Genomic DNA, 22,020 nt, shown 5'->3' with positions numbered 1-22,020 from the left:
CTTTAGTTACCTATGTATAAACCTTGCAAAACCATGGATCTTGGAAAAAAATTATTTTTGGATAGTAATACTAAGGAAGTCTATGGAACATTGGAGTTGCTACATTAAAACGGTTATCTGCTCTGTCACAAAATAAACTGGAAATTGATCGGGGATTCAAAGCTTCAGAGGAAGTTAAAAAAGTCCTATATGTACCTGGGTAAGATACGTTATTTTTCTTCCATCTTGCCAGATACAACAGCACAGCGTTCCAGTTAATAATATAGTAGAAATCTATTCCTTTGTTCAAGTTCAGGTACATTACAGAGCAGGAAATTGGAAAATGTCATCATTGACCCAAAGCTGTATCAAGCACATGTTTTAACAAGCCAAATGAGTCTGGGTTTTTTGTAAGTATTCTTTTTATTCCCATAGTTGAATAACACAAATAAGGGCATCCAAATAACTTCTATTGTTCATTGTGTCTGGTTGCTATTCTCTAATGTAAACAGTGCTCACCATTTCTTACACAATCTACATCCCCTTGAGCCTCAGTACTGTAATTAGTTTTGTTGCTTTTCCAAGTTTTTGTTTATAGCTTTGCTTTAACTGCTGAAACATTATTGACTTAGGCAAGGTTATCTGTTGCTCATTTTATTACAATTCACAAGTTTACATGATTCTGCTTTGCTTACTGGAAGAAAAAAAAAAGGGTTCTTACTTTTCTGATGTGACTGTTGCTTGTACGTAGTCCCTGTGTTACGCTGCGATCTAGTCTAACTTCATCTGTTGATTCTTTGCTGTAATCAAAATAAGGCCATTAGTGAATTGCAGCTTTGTTAGACTGCATCCTGGGTGCTGCAGCAGCATCCTCTGCTGGAGACTTGCTGAAGGAAAAATGCTTTGCAAGGGGAGATAGGGTTGTTTTTTCCACAGGATGCTGAAACCAAACTGAATGCTGTCCTACCCTTGGCTGTATGGCAGAAAAACTAGTTACTTCAGCTACTGGGCAAGCACTCATCCCTTTCTTAAGATCTAATAGGATAGAAGAAGCCTGCTAGTTCTTTTTAATAGTTATGCTGGTGATAGGGCCCAAGTTGTGCTGTCTTTCGATCTGCAGCAGTTAAGGGTGCTCAGTGGACCCCCTGGGTCACTCTCCAAGGAGTATGTTGGCTGTGCGACAGAGACACTTGGAAGATTGCTCTGCAGCCACTGACTCCTTCAGAGTCAGAGGCAGTTCTCACCTTACTGAAGTTTTCCTCAAGCTGATGCTTCTCTAATAAAATCAGCAATGTTGGTTTTATTTCTCTCAAGTGGCAGGACAGAAAGGCAGCAGCCATTTCAAAAACATACACTTTAATTGTATTAAAAAATACCCATATTTTAGTAAGCAGTTTCTCCTCACAGCCACAGCCCTATTGAAGCAGCCACACATCTGCAAGATGCAGACAACATCAGAACTGTTATAACTACAACCAGCCTGCTGCAAGAGGTGAGATGGTAAGAACTAGCTTCTGGTTCATCTCTACCATTTTACAGGGAAAACAACTAATTCTCTTCCACAGTATCAGACGCATGGCTCCCACTGCAATGCTGATTCCTTGCTTGAGGATAACCGAGAGCTCCCTTCAGAACTGGTATTGTTAAAATACCAGTTAACTGATGTTAAAGTACTAAAGATCATCTGAGACGCAGGCTGATAATTAAATATTCAGGTCAGCATAGGTTGAGTGGCTTGTATAAATACCATTCAAGTCATTTTTTTCCCCCCTCCTCTATAGTTCAAAGGCCTTCCACTGTGAGGTGGTTCTAGACCTCTGAATTGCAACATTGAGAGGGGGGTTTGTGAGGCAAGCATTAAATAAAATAATCAGGGTCTGAACCTGCTATCTGCAGTGCTGAGAAAAGGGCTCAGTTCTCATGTTTCTGTCTGACAGCAAGACAAACATCGTATAAACTCCAAGACAGGAAGGACGAGTAGAATCCTAGGTCCCACTCTTGAAAATGCTTATCCTGGCTTCAACTTACAGTCCATTCTAGAAGGGCTTTGAATACTGTAACATAAATAAAAAGGAAGGATAACAACTTAAGGATGGACAGCCCAAGGCACCTGTTTATTTTAACCACAATTAAACACTCCCATTTGAATGGCATGTTGCATTAACCAGGACATGAAATCCTGACCCACAGGCATTTAACACCCTCTGTTTTAGACAGATATATCATTCTGTTAAGTCAGTACATCCCAGTCCCTTGCAAAAGACATTTATGTTAGAAGATAACATAATCAGTAGGCAGGGATAGAGACAACAATCAACTTACTTAGAAGTAACAGCTAGGATGAGAGAATTTGGGTTAGTGTGCATGCTTTGTACCTAGACTGCTGCATTAGGACAGAGTGCTCTTGCTCTACGATTCCAGAAACCGCTGCCTTTCTATGTCTTGAAGCAAAACATGCCTGTCCCTTGTATAGCCTGTCCCCAGGAAGGCCATTAACTACTCCTACCTTTTGCCCATTAAATTTGGCAGTTTTTAAAACTGGAAGCAGTATCACAGTAACTGCTTTACAGAATATGCTGTAGAGTAAGCTGCTTTCTCTTGAAAAGGTGATGGAACTTTCTTCCACCCTTAACGATGCTGGATAGGTGAGCTTATCTCCTGCGACAGACATGAGCATTGGCGCTAACATACATTGGAGTAATTACTTCATATATACTAGAAAAGAAGTCTCTAAGCCAAATCTAAACTCAATTCAGTAAAATGCCTTTCTCGTAGTATCCATTCTAGTTCTTAGTTGTACTTGGCTCTATGCAGCTTGTCCTAACCATGCAGTGAGAAGACTTTTGCATGTTTTCAGTGTCTGATATGGTATCCCTTGTTCAGATTGAAAATCTAGTTTTTATTTCTCTCACGCTTTATGCTCCAATTGAGATAGTACAAGTAGTAATAATTCATTGCTTCTTATTATACATTTCTAGTGCAACTTGAGTTAACATGCAGTTATGAAGCTCTTGCTCTGCTGTTTAAACTCAAGTGAGTACCAACTGAGAACCTGCAGTGGCTATACTATGCCTTGGGTGTTTGTTAGAGAGGAACATTCCAGGTTCTGTCTACCAGGGCACAGGATATACCTGGTTACAGTAACCACCATTCAACCTGGGCTCTGATCACAAGCAATTGACCAGAGGCCTCACACCACAGAAACTGAAGGCACCACTGTAAAGGCAAAGTATGGAGAAGAAGATTTTATGGCAATAAGCTATACCCTACCTTATGCCACGCTTTTCTGCCTCTTTTAATTCAAAATACACTCAGTAACTGCCTTCCTTCCAGCTGCTAGTATTCAAAAGAGCAAGTATTAAGTGCCAAGGAGGGGATTTTAAATGTCTGCACTTAACTGTTCTACCTCGAATTATGTCATCTCCTGGAAAGGTAAGATTCAATTAAATTGGTTCCAGACGAAACCAGCCTGCTGAACAAGCCATCAGGTCCCAAGCTGTAGCCATTTGTTTGTATTATGTACCCATTTATCAAGGATTTTTTTTCCACATGTGACAGCACCAACAGCAGTGTCTGTTAGAAAAGGAGAGTGCAGGTGGAAAGTTCTGCAGCAAATTAAACAAGGAAGGATGAGGAGAGAGAGATCATCTTCTTGTTTTCTGTCTGGCAACTTCCTGACTTTCATAGCGGTCACCTGCCAAGAGAGGCTGTAGAGAAGCAGTGTTACAAAGAAGAGCAAAACAGGCTGTAGCCACCCAGACAGGATGTAGCATGAATGCTACTTTTACAATAACCTGCTTGGTTTGATGTTTCTGCACCCACACTCCTGCCAGCAGCTGAAGACCTAGTTTCGGGAAAGCAGAAGTTTAATAAATGTCAAATAGTCATTTCATGAGACTCTGCTCAGCTCTCTAAGCTCTTAGCAGTGCTATCTAGTAGACCTGATGTTCTGACAGCTTGTGAACAGAGTGCTCTAATGCAAGTTGTTAGAAAGCCTCCAGCTGCAAAGGCTGTAAAATTTCAATGACAAAGGTTTGTTTCTAGTTAGTTCAGCAAAAGAAGACTGACATCAAAGAGAACGGAAAGTCATTAACAGCTGACCACAGCTCAACTATGTAGCAAACCTTCAAGAAAGTGAGAGGAAGAATTGCTAGTTTCAGTTCCTTTTTTTTGTATCTGAGGGAAATCGAGTAAGTGACAGCTACACTTCCTCATGTATGTTCATGTTCACTGCAGACAGCATGTTACAACTGAAGTGGAGGTTAGAAAAAAAACATGGAGACTGTGGCTCACTTTTATACTAGAGGTGCCAATTTAAAACCAAAGCCTTTTCTTAAGGAAAAGAGACCAATCTTTGCATTTAATGATACTCAGCTCTGGTTTTCTCTTTCTCAATTTCTTCCCCTTTTTCTCCCTTTTCCCCCCAACCTTCTAAGGATGATAACATTAGAGCTGTGAGCAACTGGCAATACAAGCAGTAGCACGTTTTATCCTGTAACACCCAAAACCATCGAAAGCCCTGAAAAAGCTGGCAGGGGAGTGACTGCTCGGAGACGGGCAGATCACAGGAACAGAATATGCTGAAGCTCGTACCAAGAACTGTGCAAAAAGCCTTGTGAGGCCCCCAATTCCCCATGGCACTAAAACCTCTGAATCCACAGCAAGCAAAACTACCCCTTTGCTGCTGACAGCCTTCAAGAAAAAACAGGCCATGCCAGCCTCCTTCCTTCCAGAGGGAGACAAGCCACAGAGAGTCTACAAAATGGTAGGATAAATGGATACGTCAGCTACAGTTTACATTCCTGCAAACCACTGAAAGCCTCCAAGGGTGCTGAAGTCCGTTATGGTAGAAGCAGCAGCTAATTAACTATAGCCAAAGTTCAGGAAGAACAGTTAGCTTAAAGCTGATGCTTCTACTGACTAAAGGATTTGGGGCAAAGCAGGATGTCACACCTAAAACCCACAGTACCATTCTTGGATTTCACACAGCAAAGGGATTACTCTTTACTGGGATAGCTTTTGTGGAGGTAACCACTGGTCCTGCATGAACTGAATCCTACTCTTTCCACAGCACAAGAAGAAAACACTGTTCTTATGGTTCTACTGCTTCTCTATCCAGGAAAAAAAAAGGTTTGCTGTTAGACACTGCAGCTGTGCCAGTTAAGAACACCAAACTCAAAGGGAACTTCCTGCAAACTGTGAAGGCACTCTGCATCACACTGAAAGCCAAGGACAGCTGCAGGCAGTGCTGAAGGCTGCCTGACAAAAAGTGGATCAGCAGACAGTTTTAAAGCAAAGGAGTGACAAGTACCATGTGCTACAAAGGAAGGGCTAGTGACATTAGTTAAAGCATACTTATTCAACCCAGTCCAGCCCAGCGCCATCCAAACTGAGGCTGGAGAACATACTGACTGCAAGGTGGCTCAGTGATATTGGTCCCTCTTAAATGGGAGACCATCTTGCTAGTTTGAAGATTTTAAACCAAAGCAGCAGGTGTGATGCAACTGAAGACCAGAAGAAGTGGTAGGAGGGATCATGTAGAGATGGTGCTCTTCTCCAGCTATGAGATAGGGTAGGTGTAGTCTTTGCCAGTTTATACCACTTCAGATGCTGGAAGTGAAACCGTGCCACTCTGGCAAGCAAAGTCATAAGGTCCTGTAGCACCCCCTTATTCCAAACTTGCTTCTGCCACTGATGAGGACGGGTAGCTTTATTCCAACTCAACTGCTAGAAGCTGGTGAGGAGTGCTTAAAGGAGTCCTAGTTTTTATCATTGGCTTAACTGTCCCCACCAATAAACATGGTAGGACAAATGTTTTATGAGACTGAGTTGTGCTGAAGCTCTCTTCAGTCCCCAGGTGGAAGAGGGGATGATAGGAGGGTTTTCCAGTCAAGGCTTGAGAGCTCAGTTACAGCAGTTCACATTGGTCCCTATCAGACAAAGTGCTTTCCTGAAGCCTTAAGCCCTCAGGTATCCAGGCTAGGCCAAACCCTAGCTATCACTGGCAACAGCAAAGACTGCTGCAAACATGCCCCTGGTCCTATCTAAACAAACAAAAAAAAACCCAAAAAACAAAACACAGATGAAAGAGAAAGGAAGACAAAACCGAATACCAAACAAAACCAAACCTGGAGCAGGTACTCACTGGGAGGTTGAGGGAGAGAAAATAAAATCACATTTTGTTTTAAAATTATAAATATTCTCCCTTTAATATTATTTAGTAACTGTGGCTGCGGCGAGTTCCAGTGATCCTCCTAAGCAATGTCTGGTAGTCTTTAAAAAGTGATCTTTGCTCCCCATCTCTTGCCCATGGTTTAAGTGCAGCAGGGGTTGTCAATAACTAGCATAACATCGATGCCATATACTTCCAGCAGGTCCAAAAGGAAACTTCGATCCCCTTGGGGATCCAGGCCCATGCCTCGTGCATGGTCAGCTGTCAGTGTCTTGTCCTGGCTGGCCGACACCTCCATCAGCGTCTGAAATATGCGGTTGTTCTGCTCCATGAAAAACCTACAGGATAAAGTCAGCTTAAGATGATGGCGTTGGACCCCCCAAAAGACAGCATATTTACCAAACAGACAGCAGAGCCCCAGAACTGCATTTAACCCCCTTTTATCATAGATCCCACCTTCTTAGGTGACGCCCTATGGGTGACCTAGAATAAACAAAGATAAAGCAGTAACTTTCAATTTATAGCAGTGCTTCTGTCGGGCTGATGATTTATGCTAGGCATTTGACTCTTGAGAAGTAAGCCACGTTATCAGCTAATGTGTACTTTGTGGTAGCCAAGTGGGTACACCAGACCTATAGCTCCCATAATGCAAAGGAGGAAGCGGTATTCTCATCCATTAGTAAGCCACTGGGTAAATAAATTCTCCATTACTGGTGCAGAACACAGCAGTGAGAGCTACTTCTGACCTAGTGCTTTCCTAGGAATGTGCAAGGCTGTTCAGAAAGAGCTCTGACTACATCCGCACAGTTCAACCATCAGAGCTCTGTCCTGACAGCCCTTCACACAGTTTCATCCCATTACTTGCCTCCTGCTGCAGACTCTGAACAATAGCAACAGGCAGTGAAGGGCTTCAGAAGTGGTAGAGGTGTGGTTTTCATCTAATTCCATACCTCTAACTCTATGCCCAGTTCTGGTTCCTCTGTTTGCCAAGTACAAAGCCAGACACATCAATGGGTCAATCTTTCACATGCATTCTTATCTCCACAATGTACCTCCCCCAGCACAGTACAGTGCCTGCTTCCCGCACTCTTCTTTCCTGAACCAAATGTTCTGGCATGAAAGGTCCTATAGTGCTTAGGTTTTAAAAAATGGGAGGGGATTCCTGCATTTCTAATTGTGTTTTTACAATTTCCTTCTCCCTCCCAGCACCTAAGAGACTCCAGTGGAGACATATATGGCTGCATCTGGCTTGTCAAATTGAAAGGAAGGTGACCTGAAGAGGAAGGGTCAGTTTGGTTCTTGGATCCCTTGAGGAAGAGAGCTGACTATGGAATTGTGTTAACCGTGATGTTTCATAATATACCAAACCAGCGCAACATAAAAATCAGTGAAAGAGGCTCAGCTCTCTAACAGAGACCAACTAAGAGGTAGCTACTCACAAGATGAAAAGGTCCTCTTCACAGGAGTTACAATCATCACCCACTTCCTGAGAATACATTAACATCTGCCTGAAAGAAGGGAGACAGTTTAATTGCACATACCTACAGTGAACCTTGAAGCATTTTGAGAAGACAAGTACAACTAAAAACATCACGTCCATTTCTTGGAGACCAATCAGACTGACAGTCTTGCCCCAATATATGAAGCAACAGGGTAGTCTTTTAAGGCACCGGACTCAAAAGCAGGCTGTTTGCAGTTGTGCTACTGATCGTTGGTGACCGAATGGTGAGTCACAACCTCTGCTTCAGTTCCTGCCCTCTACCTGCTCCATCAGCTGTGACTGTATGTGCAGTGCAGTGCAGTGACTGTATGTGTGCAGAGTGCCCAGGGGCTCTCATACCAGTCAGCTTCAGTGCAACCAGAATCTCAAAGAGATGACCTGAAGCAGTGCGCAACTCTGAAAATACAAAGTACAAAGGAGCAGTGTCCTCTTTATCCCACATCACACTGCTGTCCTATCAGGACCACCCAGAAGTCCATTGTTACCTCTGGTCATTGAGCCGCCGGTACTTCTCCTTGTCAGCATTATTAATTTTCAGGAGTGGTTGGAGATGCTCGTGATGCGTCTTCACATTCTGGTTGTCCACATAGACATCATAGAGATCCCGTTTCTCCTCAAAGATCTTTTCTGTTGTGCCTGCCAAAATCAGAGAAGATTTTCAGAGCAGCTTGCTGCTTTCCCAGCAGACCAACTGTTCTCTCCTGCTTTCGTAGTTAGTCATTCCACACACATCCAGTTTCTCATCAGTTTTATTCCACAGTCTGGTGTCTCAAGACACTTTACAGCCTGAAGTTAACTTCACACCTAATCCATCATACTTACAGGCCACATAGGATACTTCTGTCTCCAGCATTTCTATGTCTGCCACATTCACATAGAAGAATGGTTTGGACTCTGGGACAGTTCCTCCAAGACCAGGCAGAGAAACATTGGCAAGGCAACAGCAGCAGTAGACTGCAGACAAGAGAAGTATATCCTGAGATGCTTTCAGTATTCCCTCAAGGGTATTCTGAAGCCCAGTTACACAGTTCTCCCATACACTTTTTTGAGAACAATGTTTAGAACTTAATGCCTCTGAACACCAGAACTTCTCAAGTGGAGAGATGCTGTTTTGGATAAGAAATAATCAATCAGTTCTCCCACAGGAATCACAGAATGGTTTGAGTTGAAAGGGACCTTAAAGCTCACCCAGTTCCAACCCCCTGCCATGGGCAGGGACACCTTCCACTAGACCAGGTTGCTCAATGCCCCATCCAGCCAGGCCTTGAATACTTAATCCCATGTTCTAGTTTCCACAAATTCATTCAGCACAATATTGTCTTGTGCTGACAGGAACTGCGTTCAACAGTGCCAGGTATGTCTTTACCCAAAAGATCTGAAGAAAAGCATTTTGCAGGAAATGGGCAAATGGTTGCAATGGATACCTCTGCAGGATGTCTGTCCCCTCAGTACCCACAGGCATTTCTGCAGTGCTTCAGCCTACTAGAACAGAGCTCTGCAGTGTCCCTGGAAACATACCTCTATAGCAGACAACTCCAACTGGGGGTGGTGAAAATATCAATATGCGCTTGCGCAGCAGGGCAAACTTCCAGAGGACAAGGATCTGCTCACCGAAGAATTTGATGAACTGAGACATACAGCCAGCAGGGTGTGTGATCTGCAGGTGGAGGGAAAGGGAAGAAAACAGCTCAGAGGTGAATCAGGGACACATGCACAGATGCTAAGTCTAAATGTGGGAGCAAGACCAGCACACAGCAATGACAGAGAACTGCAGCTTTCAACAGTCCAAGTAACAAAATCTTACTTAAAGCAGCCCACAAAGTGCTGGAGTCACTGCTTACATAAAGAAGTATGAGACACCAGCAAGAAGCAGGAGCACACTGACCGTTCCTGCAAGCCTCAGAGCACCTTGCCTCACCTTCATCTCTGGGTACATGTATCTGTGGATGGATGGCAGCCAGTGGACAGGTTGCTGAGAGTTGGAGGTGCCCTTGCTACTGGGGAGAACTCCTTTCTTGTCATCATAGAATGCCTCTAGATGGGAGTAGTGCCCTGGCATCTCCAACTGGTGTCTGGAAGAGAAAGTAAAAAAGGAGAGGTCTGTAGTGTCTCCAGTCTCTACTTATTCAGTGTCTTGCCACCCAGCTAGCAAAGGAACCCTGGGTGTCTCAGCTGCACAGACTTATCCAGGAGGGCAGCTGAAGAGTCAGGAGTAACACCAGCTTTCAGTGCAGCCAGATGGAAGCAGACAGTCAGCTGGTGTCTGCGTAGTACTGGTCCTGTTTTAAATACGCTTAGGTAGAAACAGGTCCACTCAACACAGCTGAAACACACAGCTAGCCACAATCACCACTGCAGATTTAGAAACCTTTTGTGAGTCCTTAGTAAAATGGTTTTCAGAAGAACAGTGAAACTTCTTGTCCTCTCAGCTCTCCCCGACACTTACATCTACACAAAGCAAGTAGGGTTTGGAACGCATCTGACTAGCCTGTTAGCAATGAACAGGCTACTGCTAACCAGTTCCTTGTCTCCTTCCCATTGTGAACATGTAACTCTTTCTAGAGAAGTAGTCATTCAAGGAAATCGTGGCTCAGCGTTGTAGTCAAATTCTCATGCCTAAAACTGCCCTCCATCGAGGCAACATTACTACCTCTCCTTGGCAGGGAGTGGCCAGTCCCATTCCCAAGAAAACTTACCTCACCTGGTTCTCCAGGAAGTGCATGTACCTATACAGCAGGGTGTAGGAAGGGGACAGAATCCCCACGGACTTCATGCGGGCACCACGCTCTAACTCGCTCTCCACAGGCATGTTGGCAAAGCAGGCCAGGCCAAAACAGAGCCCTTTCCGGAAATAACTGGAAACAAATGTTTGACAAAAGGATTAATGTTAAAAAAGAGGGAAAAGGAAGAAAGCAAGGTAACTGACCACTAAAATATTGATTTGGGAACATAGTTCCTTCTTAAGGAACCCCCTTAAATCCCACTGTGCTACCTGAAAGGCTGAGGACAGACCTTGGGTGTCCTGGTCTTCTCAAGAACAAGACAGGACATTCAACGCAGTTCCCCTCTTTCAAGGAAGAAAAGCCTGCAGTGCATCAAGTCTGGAGTGTAGTCTAGCTACCTAGTCATAATTTGGGTGCCAGCACATTGAAGCATGCTCTAGCTGAGTGCAAATGTTCAGTTCACATGCCTTTGAGAAAGTAACTGTTATTCCTGACCAAAAGGAACCGTGACACTGCAATTCACTGCAAAACACTGCTGCTTTGCAACACTGGGTCAGTAACAGGATGGGAATGAAGAAAATTCCAAGCTTCTCTCTTTCCACTGAAGGAGGGAGCTGTCAAAGAAAGTGAGCAAGCACACAGCACAACATTTAAAGGACCCAAAGCATTGGCAGAATTAAGAATCTTTATCTAAGTCCAGTTCCTGTAAAATCCTTCCCATTTCAGTTCTGCAATTCTTTTCCCTTCTCCCTAGGCCGCTGCTGACAGTCCCAACAGTGGCAGTGCAGTACGATCTGCACAATGTCCATTCAACTTTGCACACCACTGCAAAGCTGCCCTGCCCCACTCACAAGCTGGCCTCCAGAGCCAAAGCTGTCATACAGCAGATCCCCACAGCTTGCTGGTACTTCGTATGATATTGACAGTATCTGAAGAGGACTTCAGCTCAGCTAGGTACAGTTTAGCAGCACATTTATGCAGGACTTAACTTTATGGGTGGTAATTTTCTTGCATGTTCTGAATTAAGGGATGGTGGTGTAGATACAGAGGTAAGAAAGAAGTAACTTAGATGAGACATACTCACATGAAATCCGACTGGATTCTGTGGGACCCACTTGCCATAGATTTGAATTCCACGCCTTCCAAATCAACATCTTGGGGTAAACACCACTCCACCATGTTGCCTGCAGTGAAGCACATTTATTTAGGTAAACTTGAACCCATTTCCAAAAGGACAAACACCAGCAAGTCGCTGCTTTTACATCACCATTAACAGTGCACTAATGCAACTCCTAAACTCCCAAATTGTCACGGGCAGTAGCTAACATACTATACTCCACACAGATCTTGTGAATGTTACTTACTGCAGCACAACACCCAGATACTGCAGGACTTCTAGAGCCATTTTTGAAGCTAGTGCTATTTTGTGGGTTTATGCTTTATAAGTTTGATCACAGAGCAGCTACAATTTTACCTGACAGTGGATGAGGTATTAGTGCTGTTCCACGCAGGCTGTCTGCATGAGTATGTTATAGAAAGCATCTGGAGTATAGGCTGCTGCTCTTTCTCAGGATGAGTTTCCGTGATAGCTCATACGACCATCAGCATTGTCCTTTGGCTGTGCTTGGCAGGGCTGGTCAAACAGGAACCCCTAAACTAGCATCCCAAACACCACTACTTCCCTGGAATCTCTCACATTTCGTTTAGGATAGGAGGATCCTCCTTTATATGGAGGCTGAGGTGATCAGAGTACTGCAACACGTCTGTGCACGCTAGAATGACCAAACAAAACCCACATAAATTACAGGCTAGATCAAGATTGGGAAACATCTGTCACCTGCCAAACCGGCCAGAAAGCACACTGTTGTTCAGGGGAAAAGGCCACCCAAGGATCCTGATCCTGGAACGTGAGATCAGAGAAGTCACAAGGAGTCCCTAAAGTCCTGTTCTGCCACCGCCAAGTTTATCATGGACAAAAAAGGGGACTTCTCACGATTTCCCATCCCAGCACTTTGGAGTCTAACCTGCTCCTCTGGACACTCCCACTGTACGGAGATGTGCTCCAGGTTTACACACTGAGTTTCTGTCCTCTGCCAGCCTGCCCATAGCAACAGCATTTGAAGTAATGTGGCTTAGTTTTAAAAACAAAACAAGCATTCTTCAGTATAATGAAATAGCAGATGCAGCGCAAAGATACTTTATACGGGTACTGTCCTTCTCCTGCCCTTTGGGATAAGCATCCCATGGACTGGACATTTGGAAGAGCCTTACACCCAGCTGAGACTTTTAAAGATATTTAAATATCTTTAAATTTCTGAAGCCTGTCTTGTGTGTCATTACTCATACTTCACAAGTATATGCATGCACTCTCACACAGGAATCGGGCTTAGCTGCTGACATTTAAATGGGCTATTTTTCTTCTCCCATAGATACTGTGTTCAGCAGACTTCCCCCAACCCTGCCTGGCAAGGACTTCAAAACAAATCCCCAAACAACAGCGTTAAGCATGGCAACACGAGAAGTTTTGCATCCAAGTAACCACTTCCAGTGCACAACCAGATCTCTCCCGTGGAGCCGGGCTGGCTGGGGAGTGGTGGCAGCCTCGTGACCCCTCTGTGCAATCACATGTGGAACCACAGAGCTCTGCTGTGAAGCGGCTTCGCCTCTGAGGCATGTGAAAGGCTGGCAGAGAAAGCCAGTGACATCATGTCAGCCTGCACGGTCCCCTGTAGGGTTTGCATATTATATATAGATATTGGCCTTTGTTGTTTGGGGTTCCGTATGTGTGTGTATTTGGTTTTCTTTTTAAAGGCACAAGACCCTTCCTTGAAAGGGTGAAGAAGGCAACTCCTAGCTCCTTCTTAACCACAAAGTTGTGGTTAACGCTAGATCCGCTTTTAAATCTCGCATCGCAGAGAAGCACTTATTGGTTATTACCTACCGATTAACAGATTGATACGCAAGAGCACCAGCGAGCAAAGGAAACCGACTTTGTTTAGCTTAGTCACAAACACTACTTACTGTCAGGTTTAATACCCACCAGTGAGGTGTTGAAGTGGACATGGCGCAAACAATGCCTGTTCTGTAGCAGTGTGTAAGGGAAAGACACCTTGAAACAGCTCCTTGCCCTCTGTGTAACCACAAAACCAACTCACACATCATCCAGCCATTTTTTTTTTCCCTGGGATCTGTGACAAGCAGCCTACACCTGTGCTCCTGGCACTCCTCACACCACCTTGCCCCATGGACGTACGGGTGACGTGGCACTCGCAGAACAAACACGGGGCTAAGAAAGGGAACTAAGGAAGTCAGTCTGGTGAAACAGCAGAGCAAACAAAGGAGAGACTTCACCCAGACACGGCAGTGGCTCCCAGCCTGCCTGAGAAACCGGAGGAGGGAGCAATTGTGGAAAAACAGGAAGCACTGCCCTTCACTGAGCAGAAACAGGTCTCGTGCGCACAGGAAACTTCCCCAGTGAAAGTCACCCAGCGTTAGGAAGCGGGCGAGTGGTTTTGCTGAGAGTCAAATCTGGAAATCTCCTGGGAGCTATCTCCCAGCTCCACGCCAGGTCAGAAGCAGCACTCTCTTTCTCGTGTGCAAAGTTAAGGATGTTCTTCCTCTTTCTCTTATATTTTCTCTTCTCTGGATTCTCACATCCTTACAGAAATGAAGGTGGCACTAGCATTTGGTAGCCATCACCTGGCTCTCCTCACCATTAGATCTTTCAGGTCCCCAGCTGTGCTATACTACCGTGCTGGGCCCGGACACAAGAGGCACAAAGTGTGACTTAGCTGTCACTCTGGCTCTGTTTCCTGCCTGGAAGAAATGCGGGACAGAAAACCACAATATTTGCCTGTTCACTGGTGCAACACACACTACTTCCCTCTCTTCCCTCCATGTCTCCCCCCATTACTCACACCACCTTCTAAGCCAACAGATAGTGTGGGACCTCCAGAAGGCTGACTATCATCATCTCCATCACAGAAAAAGACTAAGAAGGTTCAGCCTCTTTTCAGCTATCCTGATCTGACACAGTCGATGTGGCCATGGACTTCAGTTCATCTTCTTTTATCTTTCAGAGAAAAATTTATTGTTCCACTGTTTTCTTCACTTTCTTTACCCAAGATGAGTTTTGTAAAGCACATGTACTTGAACCTAATGCCAAGTAAGTCACACCTACCACATGTATCCCCATTGCTGCCCAAAACAGTGTTGGGTCTTCTGTTACTACCTGCCCGAGGGACCACCCACACAAGGAAATCCAGCAGCCTCATTAAAGCCCCTTGTGACCATGCTCTTTTAAGGGGCAGTGTTTGTGCAGACCTGGTGCTCACACCTTTTGAGGTGTCAGAGCATTCCCAACTCCTCACTCCCCAAAGGAGGGGGCTGCCAAAGGGCAGGGAGCAATGAGATGATGGCACTGTTGGCTCCTGGCTGTCACCGTTCTGAACTTAATGTACGGTTCACTTTCTGCATCAGTGCAAGAGCTGCTTCTCAAGTGCCACAAGGTTTGCCCTGCTGGAGGTGAGGACAGTACTGCTGATTTAGAAGCTGCCTCTGGCTCTCACGTTCAGCCATGCACACAAGCTTCAGTAAGAGTCCCTGGGCACTGAAATTGTAACAGTGGCCTGGCAACCCCATTACTTACCTTCACTAACTCACATGCAGCTGCTAGATACACGAGTTTGTCTGCCTCAAGCCCTTCTAAATTTAGGAGGAAAGCTGTTAGGTTCTTTAGTAGCATAGTTACCACTTCATCCTTCTACAGTAAAACATCAGTTGCTTGTCTGTAACTGCACAGACACTACTTGGCACAACTAACCCTCAGCCACCACCAGAAATTCAGCCTTTTGCATTCCTGAACAAGCTAGCAAAGGAGATCTGCTGTGTTTTCCTGGACAGGAGCAAGCAGGTTCCCAGCTCAGATGCTGACTGGCAGATCTTCAAGTCACACATACTGACAAGAAGGCTCTTCATGCCATCTGATGTGGTTGACCCAGCACTCCCGTATCCTCTTTGTGACCCTAACGAGTTCACACTACTGCAGCTTCAAGACCTTTTCTCCAAGTCATCATCCTCCATGAGGCACTCTGCACTCCACCTGTGATGGTGTCATGTGTTCCTCACAGTCCTATCATGCCTCCTTACATTCCGTATCCATGTTGAGTATCAGCAGGAAGCTGAATCTCACTGGACTTGACAGAGTGCTCCAAGGGTGATGACACCAAGCATCAACTGCACATCAGATGTGAGAAGAGCTGTTTCCCAACTTTCCCTGGACTCCATTCAAAGCAACAGCTGGTTCAGACAAGCTCCTGAGAAAGCTCAGCTTTCTGCCGACCAGAAAATCTCACCATTCTGTACAAGGCATATGCTCTCGGATCGAAAGACAACCTGTTGCTGCTGCAGTCATCCTGACGCTTCCATGTTTTGGATACTTAGGAGAAACACCTCCCCTTCCCATCTCCTGCTGGAAAGATGGCATCCAGTCTCATTGTGGATTTTGATGAGTCAAGAGCCTCTGACCTCCAGACTGCAGGGGGGTAACTTCTTGAAAGCCCTTTGGTGTTTTAGGACACAGTGGCCATGCCGTTTCACAGCATGCATTTCTGACAGCATGTCACACTTGGGCTCTGTCCTCTTCATTACTTCTTTGAGACTTTCAGCTCAAGACCAGGATTCAGTCTTCACTATCATGACCCTCTTGTGAGTGTAATGCCAGTCACCTGCCCCCTCCATGACAAACCCTGCCACGGTTCACAGAGCCCTTTCCTGTCCCTAGCACTTCTGCTATGGATTTGCTAATAAAGTGTTGGCCTACAGAGGAAAGAGGAGCTCACTCCCACATCGGGATGCAAATGGATTCCTGCATCTCCCAAGCTACTTCCTAAACTTTCTGGTCATAACAAGCCTTTGCACCCCAGGTTGTTGCTAGGCAGCAGAAAGACCCAATGATCTGTCCTGGAGCACTGGCCTCCTAAAGCACAGTACCTGTGTTAACAGATGTGCGGCAGGTGCTAACCTTCTGTGTCATAATGCCCTGTTTCCTGGATACCAATACAGCAGCAAGATTAAGAAAAACAAGATCTTTTCTGAAATGAAAAGATGGGTTTTATAAACGAATAAAGGTGGAAAACACATTCCCTCACTCCTCTGCCCTCCTGGGCTGTAGCATCACACTTCAAAGCACTGAGGGTCCCAGAGATCCCACCAGAAGCCACGCTCTAAACACACAGGCCACCAAGAAATACATAGCCGAGCTGCTGCTGCTGGGGATCACGCTCTGTACCCCTGCCAGACTGATGCCTGCCATAGCCGTCACCCATCGCTGACAGCCGCAGGCAGGTCTATGCCAAGCTACGGCACCGCAGGATGCTCTGGGGATGCTGCTAACAGGTTGGTGCCCCCCAGGCAGCGCTCGGCCCTAGGGCTGGATGCCGTGCGGGCGGCAGGTGGTGCCCCGCCACCATCCCCAGAATCTCCAGACCGTGTCCTGCTGCGGAGCTACCCCCGCCCCCGCCGGTCACCGCTCTCCTCGGAGCGGCACCTTCCTCGCCTCCGAAGTTCTCGGTGGGATGGAGATAAAACGCAGACCCTGACCGTCTCCGCTCCCTCGGCGCTGCTCGGGAGGCCGGCCGCGAAGCAGCACTCTCCGGTACGGGCAGGGGGCAGCCCGGCTCCCGCAGGCCGCTCTCCACGGGAGTCCCGCTCCCGCAGCCGGTTCCCAGCCCACATCCATCTCACACCAGCGGCACCGGGAACCCCAGGCCCGGCCACCGCAGGCCCCGGCCTGCCCCCCCCCCACCCCCCCACCCCACGCCGGCCCCGCCGCCACCGGCGCCCCTCACCTGTGCGGGGGTCGAAGGTGACCACGAACACGGCCACGATCTGGTCCTCCTCCGCCTCCGCGCGCGGCGGCCCCACCGCCTCCTCCGGCCCCTCGCCTCCCCACGGAGCCGAGCTCCAGCCGCCGCCGAGCCGCCGCCCGGCACTGCTGCTGCCGCCCGCCTCGGCTGCGGACGGCGGGGCGGACACGGCGGGGCCCTCGGCCGATAACAGCAGCGGCGTCTCGTCTGCGCGCTCCCCCATGGCCACGGCGCAGAGCCGAGCCGAGCCGAACCGCGCCGCATCGGCCGCCGGCTGGGGGCGCTGCCGGGGCGGTGGAGGGGGCGTGGCTTGCCGCCGGGGGCGTGGCTCGTCGCTAATGGCGCGCCGGGCAGGGGGCAGCGTGAGGGGTTGGAGAGCAGCTGGTAGCGCTCGGGCTGGGCTGCAGGGGTCCCTGCGATAGGGCACCCCCTGTTCCTGCTGCACCGCTTCCTGCCCCCTGGCCCAGGCTGGTGTGTTCTGACCCCAGTATGGACCCGCTGCCTTCCTGAGCAGGACCGGTCAGGGGCAGCCCAGTCAAGCCCATCTTACCGAGGAGCTGCAGGAGCTGAGCAGAGCGGCCGGCACCACTGACATTCCCAAACTGCTGCAGTGGAAGCTGCAGGGCACAAACCTGGAAGGGTCATCCAGAGTACACTGGGCTTTTGGGGGCTGCGTGTAAATAAGTATGTGGTATAGAAGGATGTGGAACAGTTGTCAGAGAAACAGGCAGAATCAGCTTGATGTTGGAAGACGAAGAGAGAAGTGTGATCAAGGCATCCACAGGCAGCCAACTTTTGTGTAATTACCATCCTCATTATGTGACCGCCAATGTCATTAAGTGTCATTAGGTTTAAGTCGGTTCCCTAGGACTTTCTGATTAATTGAATCACCCAATTAAGCAGGCCACAATTAAAGGGAAGATATTGTCGTAAAAGCTTTAATTGTCTCTCTTTGTTTCCTGTTGAGCAGCTCTGTGTGTTCGATAGGCCATTAAGAAACTCATCATCCAGTCTCCTCAGCAGTGGGGTTTGGTTTCTTCCTCCCATTTTTTTTTCTGGTAACATTAGGGTCCATTTGCTGTGAGCTCCACTTCAGACAGCTCCAACCCTGAGTGGGCATTCTGTTACACAAAGCCCATGTACAAACTTACTTTGCGGAGCTATAAACTGCAGTAGGTGGCATTTAGCAGATGGAGTCTTTCGTGGAAGGTGACTGGTATAGAAAAAACCCAAACTCTGCACATTATTTGTTACTGTATAAAGAAAAGCCGGATTCTGCAAATACTTGGCCACATGCTTCACTTTACCCATACAGACAGTGCCAAGCTTCATTCTGATGAATATTTTCTTTGCACGTCAGTGATGCTAAAGCGACAGCTCGTTTCTCTCCTCTCCATCCCCACAGTGGAGCTGGCACGAACGTCAGTCTGTCCCCCAGAGATCCAGGCAGGGGAAACAAATCTGGAATAAGAATTCCTCCACCACACACACGGGCTATTTGTGGTGCACCCAGGCAGGAGGAGGGGATGCGGTGAGGAGAGCAGCCTGCCATGGGGAGCAGAGGCTGCCAGCGCCGGCTATTCTGCGGTATGTGAACTGTCATCACCCCCCCAAGCTCTCGGCTTCTGGTAACAAGAGACCTGGTGGCACCAGAGCTATTTACACTGCTTTGGCCTGCACTCTGAGCATGCTGAGGGCATGCTGGACACATACAAAAAACAAAGGCCACATTTTCTACTTTGTTATTTCTCCAAATACGAAAAGAGGTAGGACAGGAGAGGATGTGACCCTTTCAGGGGAAAAACTCACCCTCAAAAGAAAATGAACACGTGTTCCCTCCTGAGGGCTAAGAAAATTGACCCAGATCTTTAGGTAGTCCTCCTGAAAAGAAACAGAAATGGGGCCTTGAGTGACCTGGTCTAGTGTGAGGTGTCCCTGCCCATGGCAGTGGGTTGGAACTGGATGATCTTAAGGTCCTTTCCAACCCAAACCATGGTTCTACAATTCTATGATAAAATGTGGTGACTTTTAGTTAGAAGATGCAAGATGAACAAGTGGGGCCTTCTTGGCAGCAAGTGCAGCAAGTCCACCTTTTCTCCTTTACATATCACATTCCTCCTTAGAAAATGGACACGGGGGGGGGGGGGGGAATAAATCAAAAAATATTTCAGATGGGATTAAAGCTTTGGTCAGAAGGGGTTTCATTGCGGGGTTATTCATCAAAATGCAGATGCAGCGACTTGAAAGCATTATTTCTTCAGATTTAAAATGAAATATTCCTATTCAAGGCTCCAAGTATTGAACATCTCATTAATACAGTCAGATCACAGCAGAACTAAAGTGGTCCTGTCCCATGATCTCAGCTACTCAGATGCTGCAGACAGCTTTTCACAGAGAAAGCAGCCAGCACCAGCACTGCAAGGCTTTTGGATCAGGGAAAGGAGTCTGCATAACAGCAACAGGCTCTGTGTCTGGAAGAAACACTACATCCTCTAGGACAGATGCAAGCAGTAAAAAGCACTACTGAGCTCCTGGCATGTTCCCCTGACACTGCTTGGGTGTCTTGTACCAAATGAATTGTCCATCACAGTCTGAACAGGCAACTTCAGAGACCTGTGTGGCCAGACATTTAATTCAAAGACCAGGTTAGGAGGACTGCATGACCTCAGATCAACATGGCCCTTTATTGTCCCATGGGAATGCCCCCTGATCACAGGCTACTTAGCCCAAATTAGCCTCTCCATGCAGGCTGCAGTGCTTGTCTAAACATGCATCTAAATTGCAGGAAGTGAAATTCAGACTTAAGGAAGCACAGGACCCTGTTATCATTAGAGTAATCACTCATACAAGTAAAGCCCACAAAGACTACATCTCTGATGGGATTATCATGGAGCAGACTGGCTGTCAGCAAACATCACCTCCCTGCAGGCCCTGGAAAGCTGGAGGAGGGAAGAGCGTGCAGAAGCAAGATGAGTCAGAGGGAGCCCTGCCTCCCTGCAGAGCTGGTTGCAAGCACATAAAACCCACATCCACAGCAGAACCCCTCGGCCACCAGGCAACTGTGCTCAGGTGCTGTCAGTTTCCCATTAGCAATGGTCCAGCTGTGTGGGGTGGTTATATATGTGCCTGGCCAGGAGAAGAGTTGTCTGTAGGGTATCTGGTAGTTACCTTGGGGCACCCTCTGCTTTTACAGCTGTATGTGGCATGGGTTTTTTTTCTGGTTGTGAAATTTGGAGGAGAATAGGATGAGGGCTGGCGTGTGTTGTCCACATTTAGCATGATGGAAGCTCTGTTTCTATGTGTGATGAGAGTAGTGGATAAGGTATTGGTAGATGGAGAAGTTTTCCTGTGGGTTTACTGGGAAAGGCACTGACTTCTGAGCTGTGCCTGACTTGTGCCAGTAAGACACACAGAAGATCTGTTACATGAGCAGTAGCTGAATGGATTTATACTTGATAATTTTGGGGTACTTTCCCTAATCAATGCCATCAAACAACGTCAACAAGTGATCAAGGCTTCTGTGTATGTGGGATTGGGTGGGGGGTCCATGTGACGAGTAGAGCTAATGTCTTGATAAGGCAAGGAAGAGGATAAGTTATTCTGCCTGTGTAAGTAATGTTCTCTTCCTTTCTCTCTCTCTCTGTCCTTCTCCCTCTAACAAGGCAGGCCAGTATCATACCAGCTCTGTTCTGTTTCATATGGTGAGATGGATGACTGGGACAACAGTGACGAATTCATTCAGCGTCTGGACTTTTCCAGCTGTGGTGAAGAGAGTGAAGACAGAAGTATAAATGAGGAGGACAGCCTGAGCTCCAGCCCCTCCAGGAGCTGCGAGCTCCTGAAGTGTCAAGGGAGCAGCCCTCTGCCAGCAACCCCTCCGAAGAAGCTTAGTGACATCTTCCTGAACAGGACAAAAGCCTGGATGAGTCCTACCGTGGTGCATTCCCCAGTCGCGTGCAAGAGGCTGGGTGATGCTGAGACACCACTGCACATCACCTGGAAAAAGCTGCAGCTCTGTGACACCCCGCACACTCCCAAGGTAAGGGCATGTATTCTCTCTGTGTCTGAGTTGGCAAGATCTCCAGCATTGTTGTTGCATTGCTGCATAGGTGGTGAGGAGATCTGTTGCTTCTCTTTGCTCTTAGAAACCTGGACCATGAGCTCCTTAGCCATCAAAGGGTTATATTGTAGGTGTGAATAGACACCTGTGTGTAGGAGCGGAGTCTTGAATCTTTCCAAGCTGCTGCTAAAGCTTATTAGTTAGCATCAGGTAATTCTGAGCTAAAAAAAACCACAAAACTCAGGCAACCAAGTGCCTTGGTTGCCCATGCGCCCCTTGCGTTCTATTTAGGGCAGTGGACATCTATGTAGCAATGTTCTCCCAGAGGGTAAGTGCATCTCCCTCTCCTTTCAAGGAGCTCATCATTCTAAGGGGAGCTTGGAGACGGGCACCTTTCCCGACTGCTCTGTTCAGTACGTTTTTTCAATGCAAGTGGGTTTTCTCTTGAAAGAGAAATCTGGGAATGGTGTGGTGGCTGGGGTATACTTTGGCAAGTCTTGATTGCTTCCAATGAGGTTGCTGTCCACTGATGCTCATTCTCTTTTTCTGTGGAGCTGAGCTGCTCAGTGAATTTGGGGAAAGCGAGACTTCCCCAGGTTAGCAAATCCCCTGTGGGATTTGGGGTAACAAATCAGTGTGTGCTTGTGGAGGAAGGTTACCTGTCTTCCTTTTGTCACTGTCCTAAAATGTAATTTATCTATTGAGTTTCTTGGAAGAAT

The 22,020-nt window shown here is 47.0% G+C and overlaps 2 protein-coding genes and 1 long non-coding RNA gene across 5 annotated transcripts in view; 2 read left to right on the top strand and 1 right to left on the bottom strand.

Moving 5' to 3' along the window:
* The first annotated feature begins 1,116 nt into the window (after positions 1 to 1,116).
* On the top strand, positions 1,117 to 7,561 carry LOC130609183 (uncharacterized). The gene is made up of 2 exons (XR_008974728.1): positions 1,117 to 1,479; positions 7,358 to 7,561. It is a non-coding gene; the product is annotated as an uncharacterized LOC130609183 (long non-coding RNA).
* On the bottom strand, positions 6,053 to 17,465 carry DENND11 (DENN domain containing 11). Of its 2 annotated transcripts, none has more exons than XM_057427844.1 (9): positions 17,224 to 17,465; positions 11,460 to 11,559; positions 10,349 to 10,507; positions 9,571 to 9,724; positions 9,171 to 9,309; positions 8,475 to 8,606; positions 8,138 to 8,288; positions 7,591 to 7,659; positions 6,053 to 6,489 (listed from the first exon to the last, which is right to left on the bottom strand). In XM_057427844.1, the coding sequence occupies exons 1-9, from the start codon at positions 17,462 to 17,464 to the stop codon at positions 6,294 to 6,296; spliced, it is 1,341 nt and encodes a 446-aa protein (XP_057283827.1). In that variant the 5' UTR covers position 17,465; the 3' UTR covers positions 6,053 to 6,293. The 2 variants fall into 2 exon arrangements, with proteins under 2 accessions (XP_057283827.1, XP_057283828.1); XM_057427845.1 differs by lacking the exon at positions 17,224 to 17,465 and adding an exon at positions 11,850 to 12,269.
* WEE2 (WEE2 oocyte meiosis inhibiting kinase) overlaps positions 16,651 to 22,020 on the top strand; it is a 23,422-nt gene continuing 18,052 nt past the window's right edge. Inside the window, exons 1-2 of one of the 2 annotated variants that reach the window (XM_057427841.1) lie at positions 16,651 to 16,771; positions 20,904 to 21,280. In XM_057427841.1, the coding sequence (XP_057283824.1) occupies positions 16,759 to 16,771; positions 20,904 to 21,280 (390 nt within the window). In that variant the 5' untranslated portion in view covers positions 16,651 to 16,758. Of the gene's footprint in view, positions 16,772 to 20,903; positions 21,281 to 22,020 lie in introns of those variants that run through there. The other variant, XM_057427843.1, reaches the window with a different exon arrangement.

The sequence above is a fragment of the Pezoporus wallicus genome, unplaced genomic scaffold (genome assembly GCF_028554395.1).
Source record: "Pezoporus wallicus isolate ANWC-B61680 ecotype Strahan unplaced genomic scaffold, APGP_CSIRO_Pwel_v1 contig_2908, whole genome shotgun sequence".
NCBI classification, from domain to species: Eukaryota; Metazoa; Chordata; class Aves; order Psittaciformes; family Psittacidae; genus Pezoporus; species Pezoporus wallicus.
Note: the sequence above shows the minus strand (reverse complement) of the source record. Positions and strands in the feature narration are given on the sequence as shown.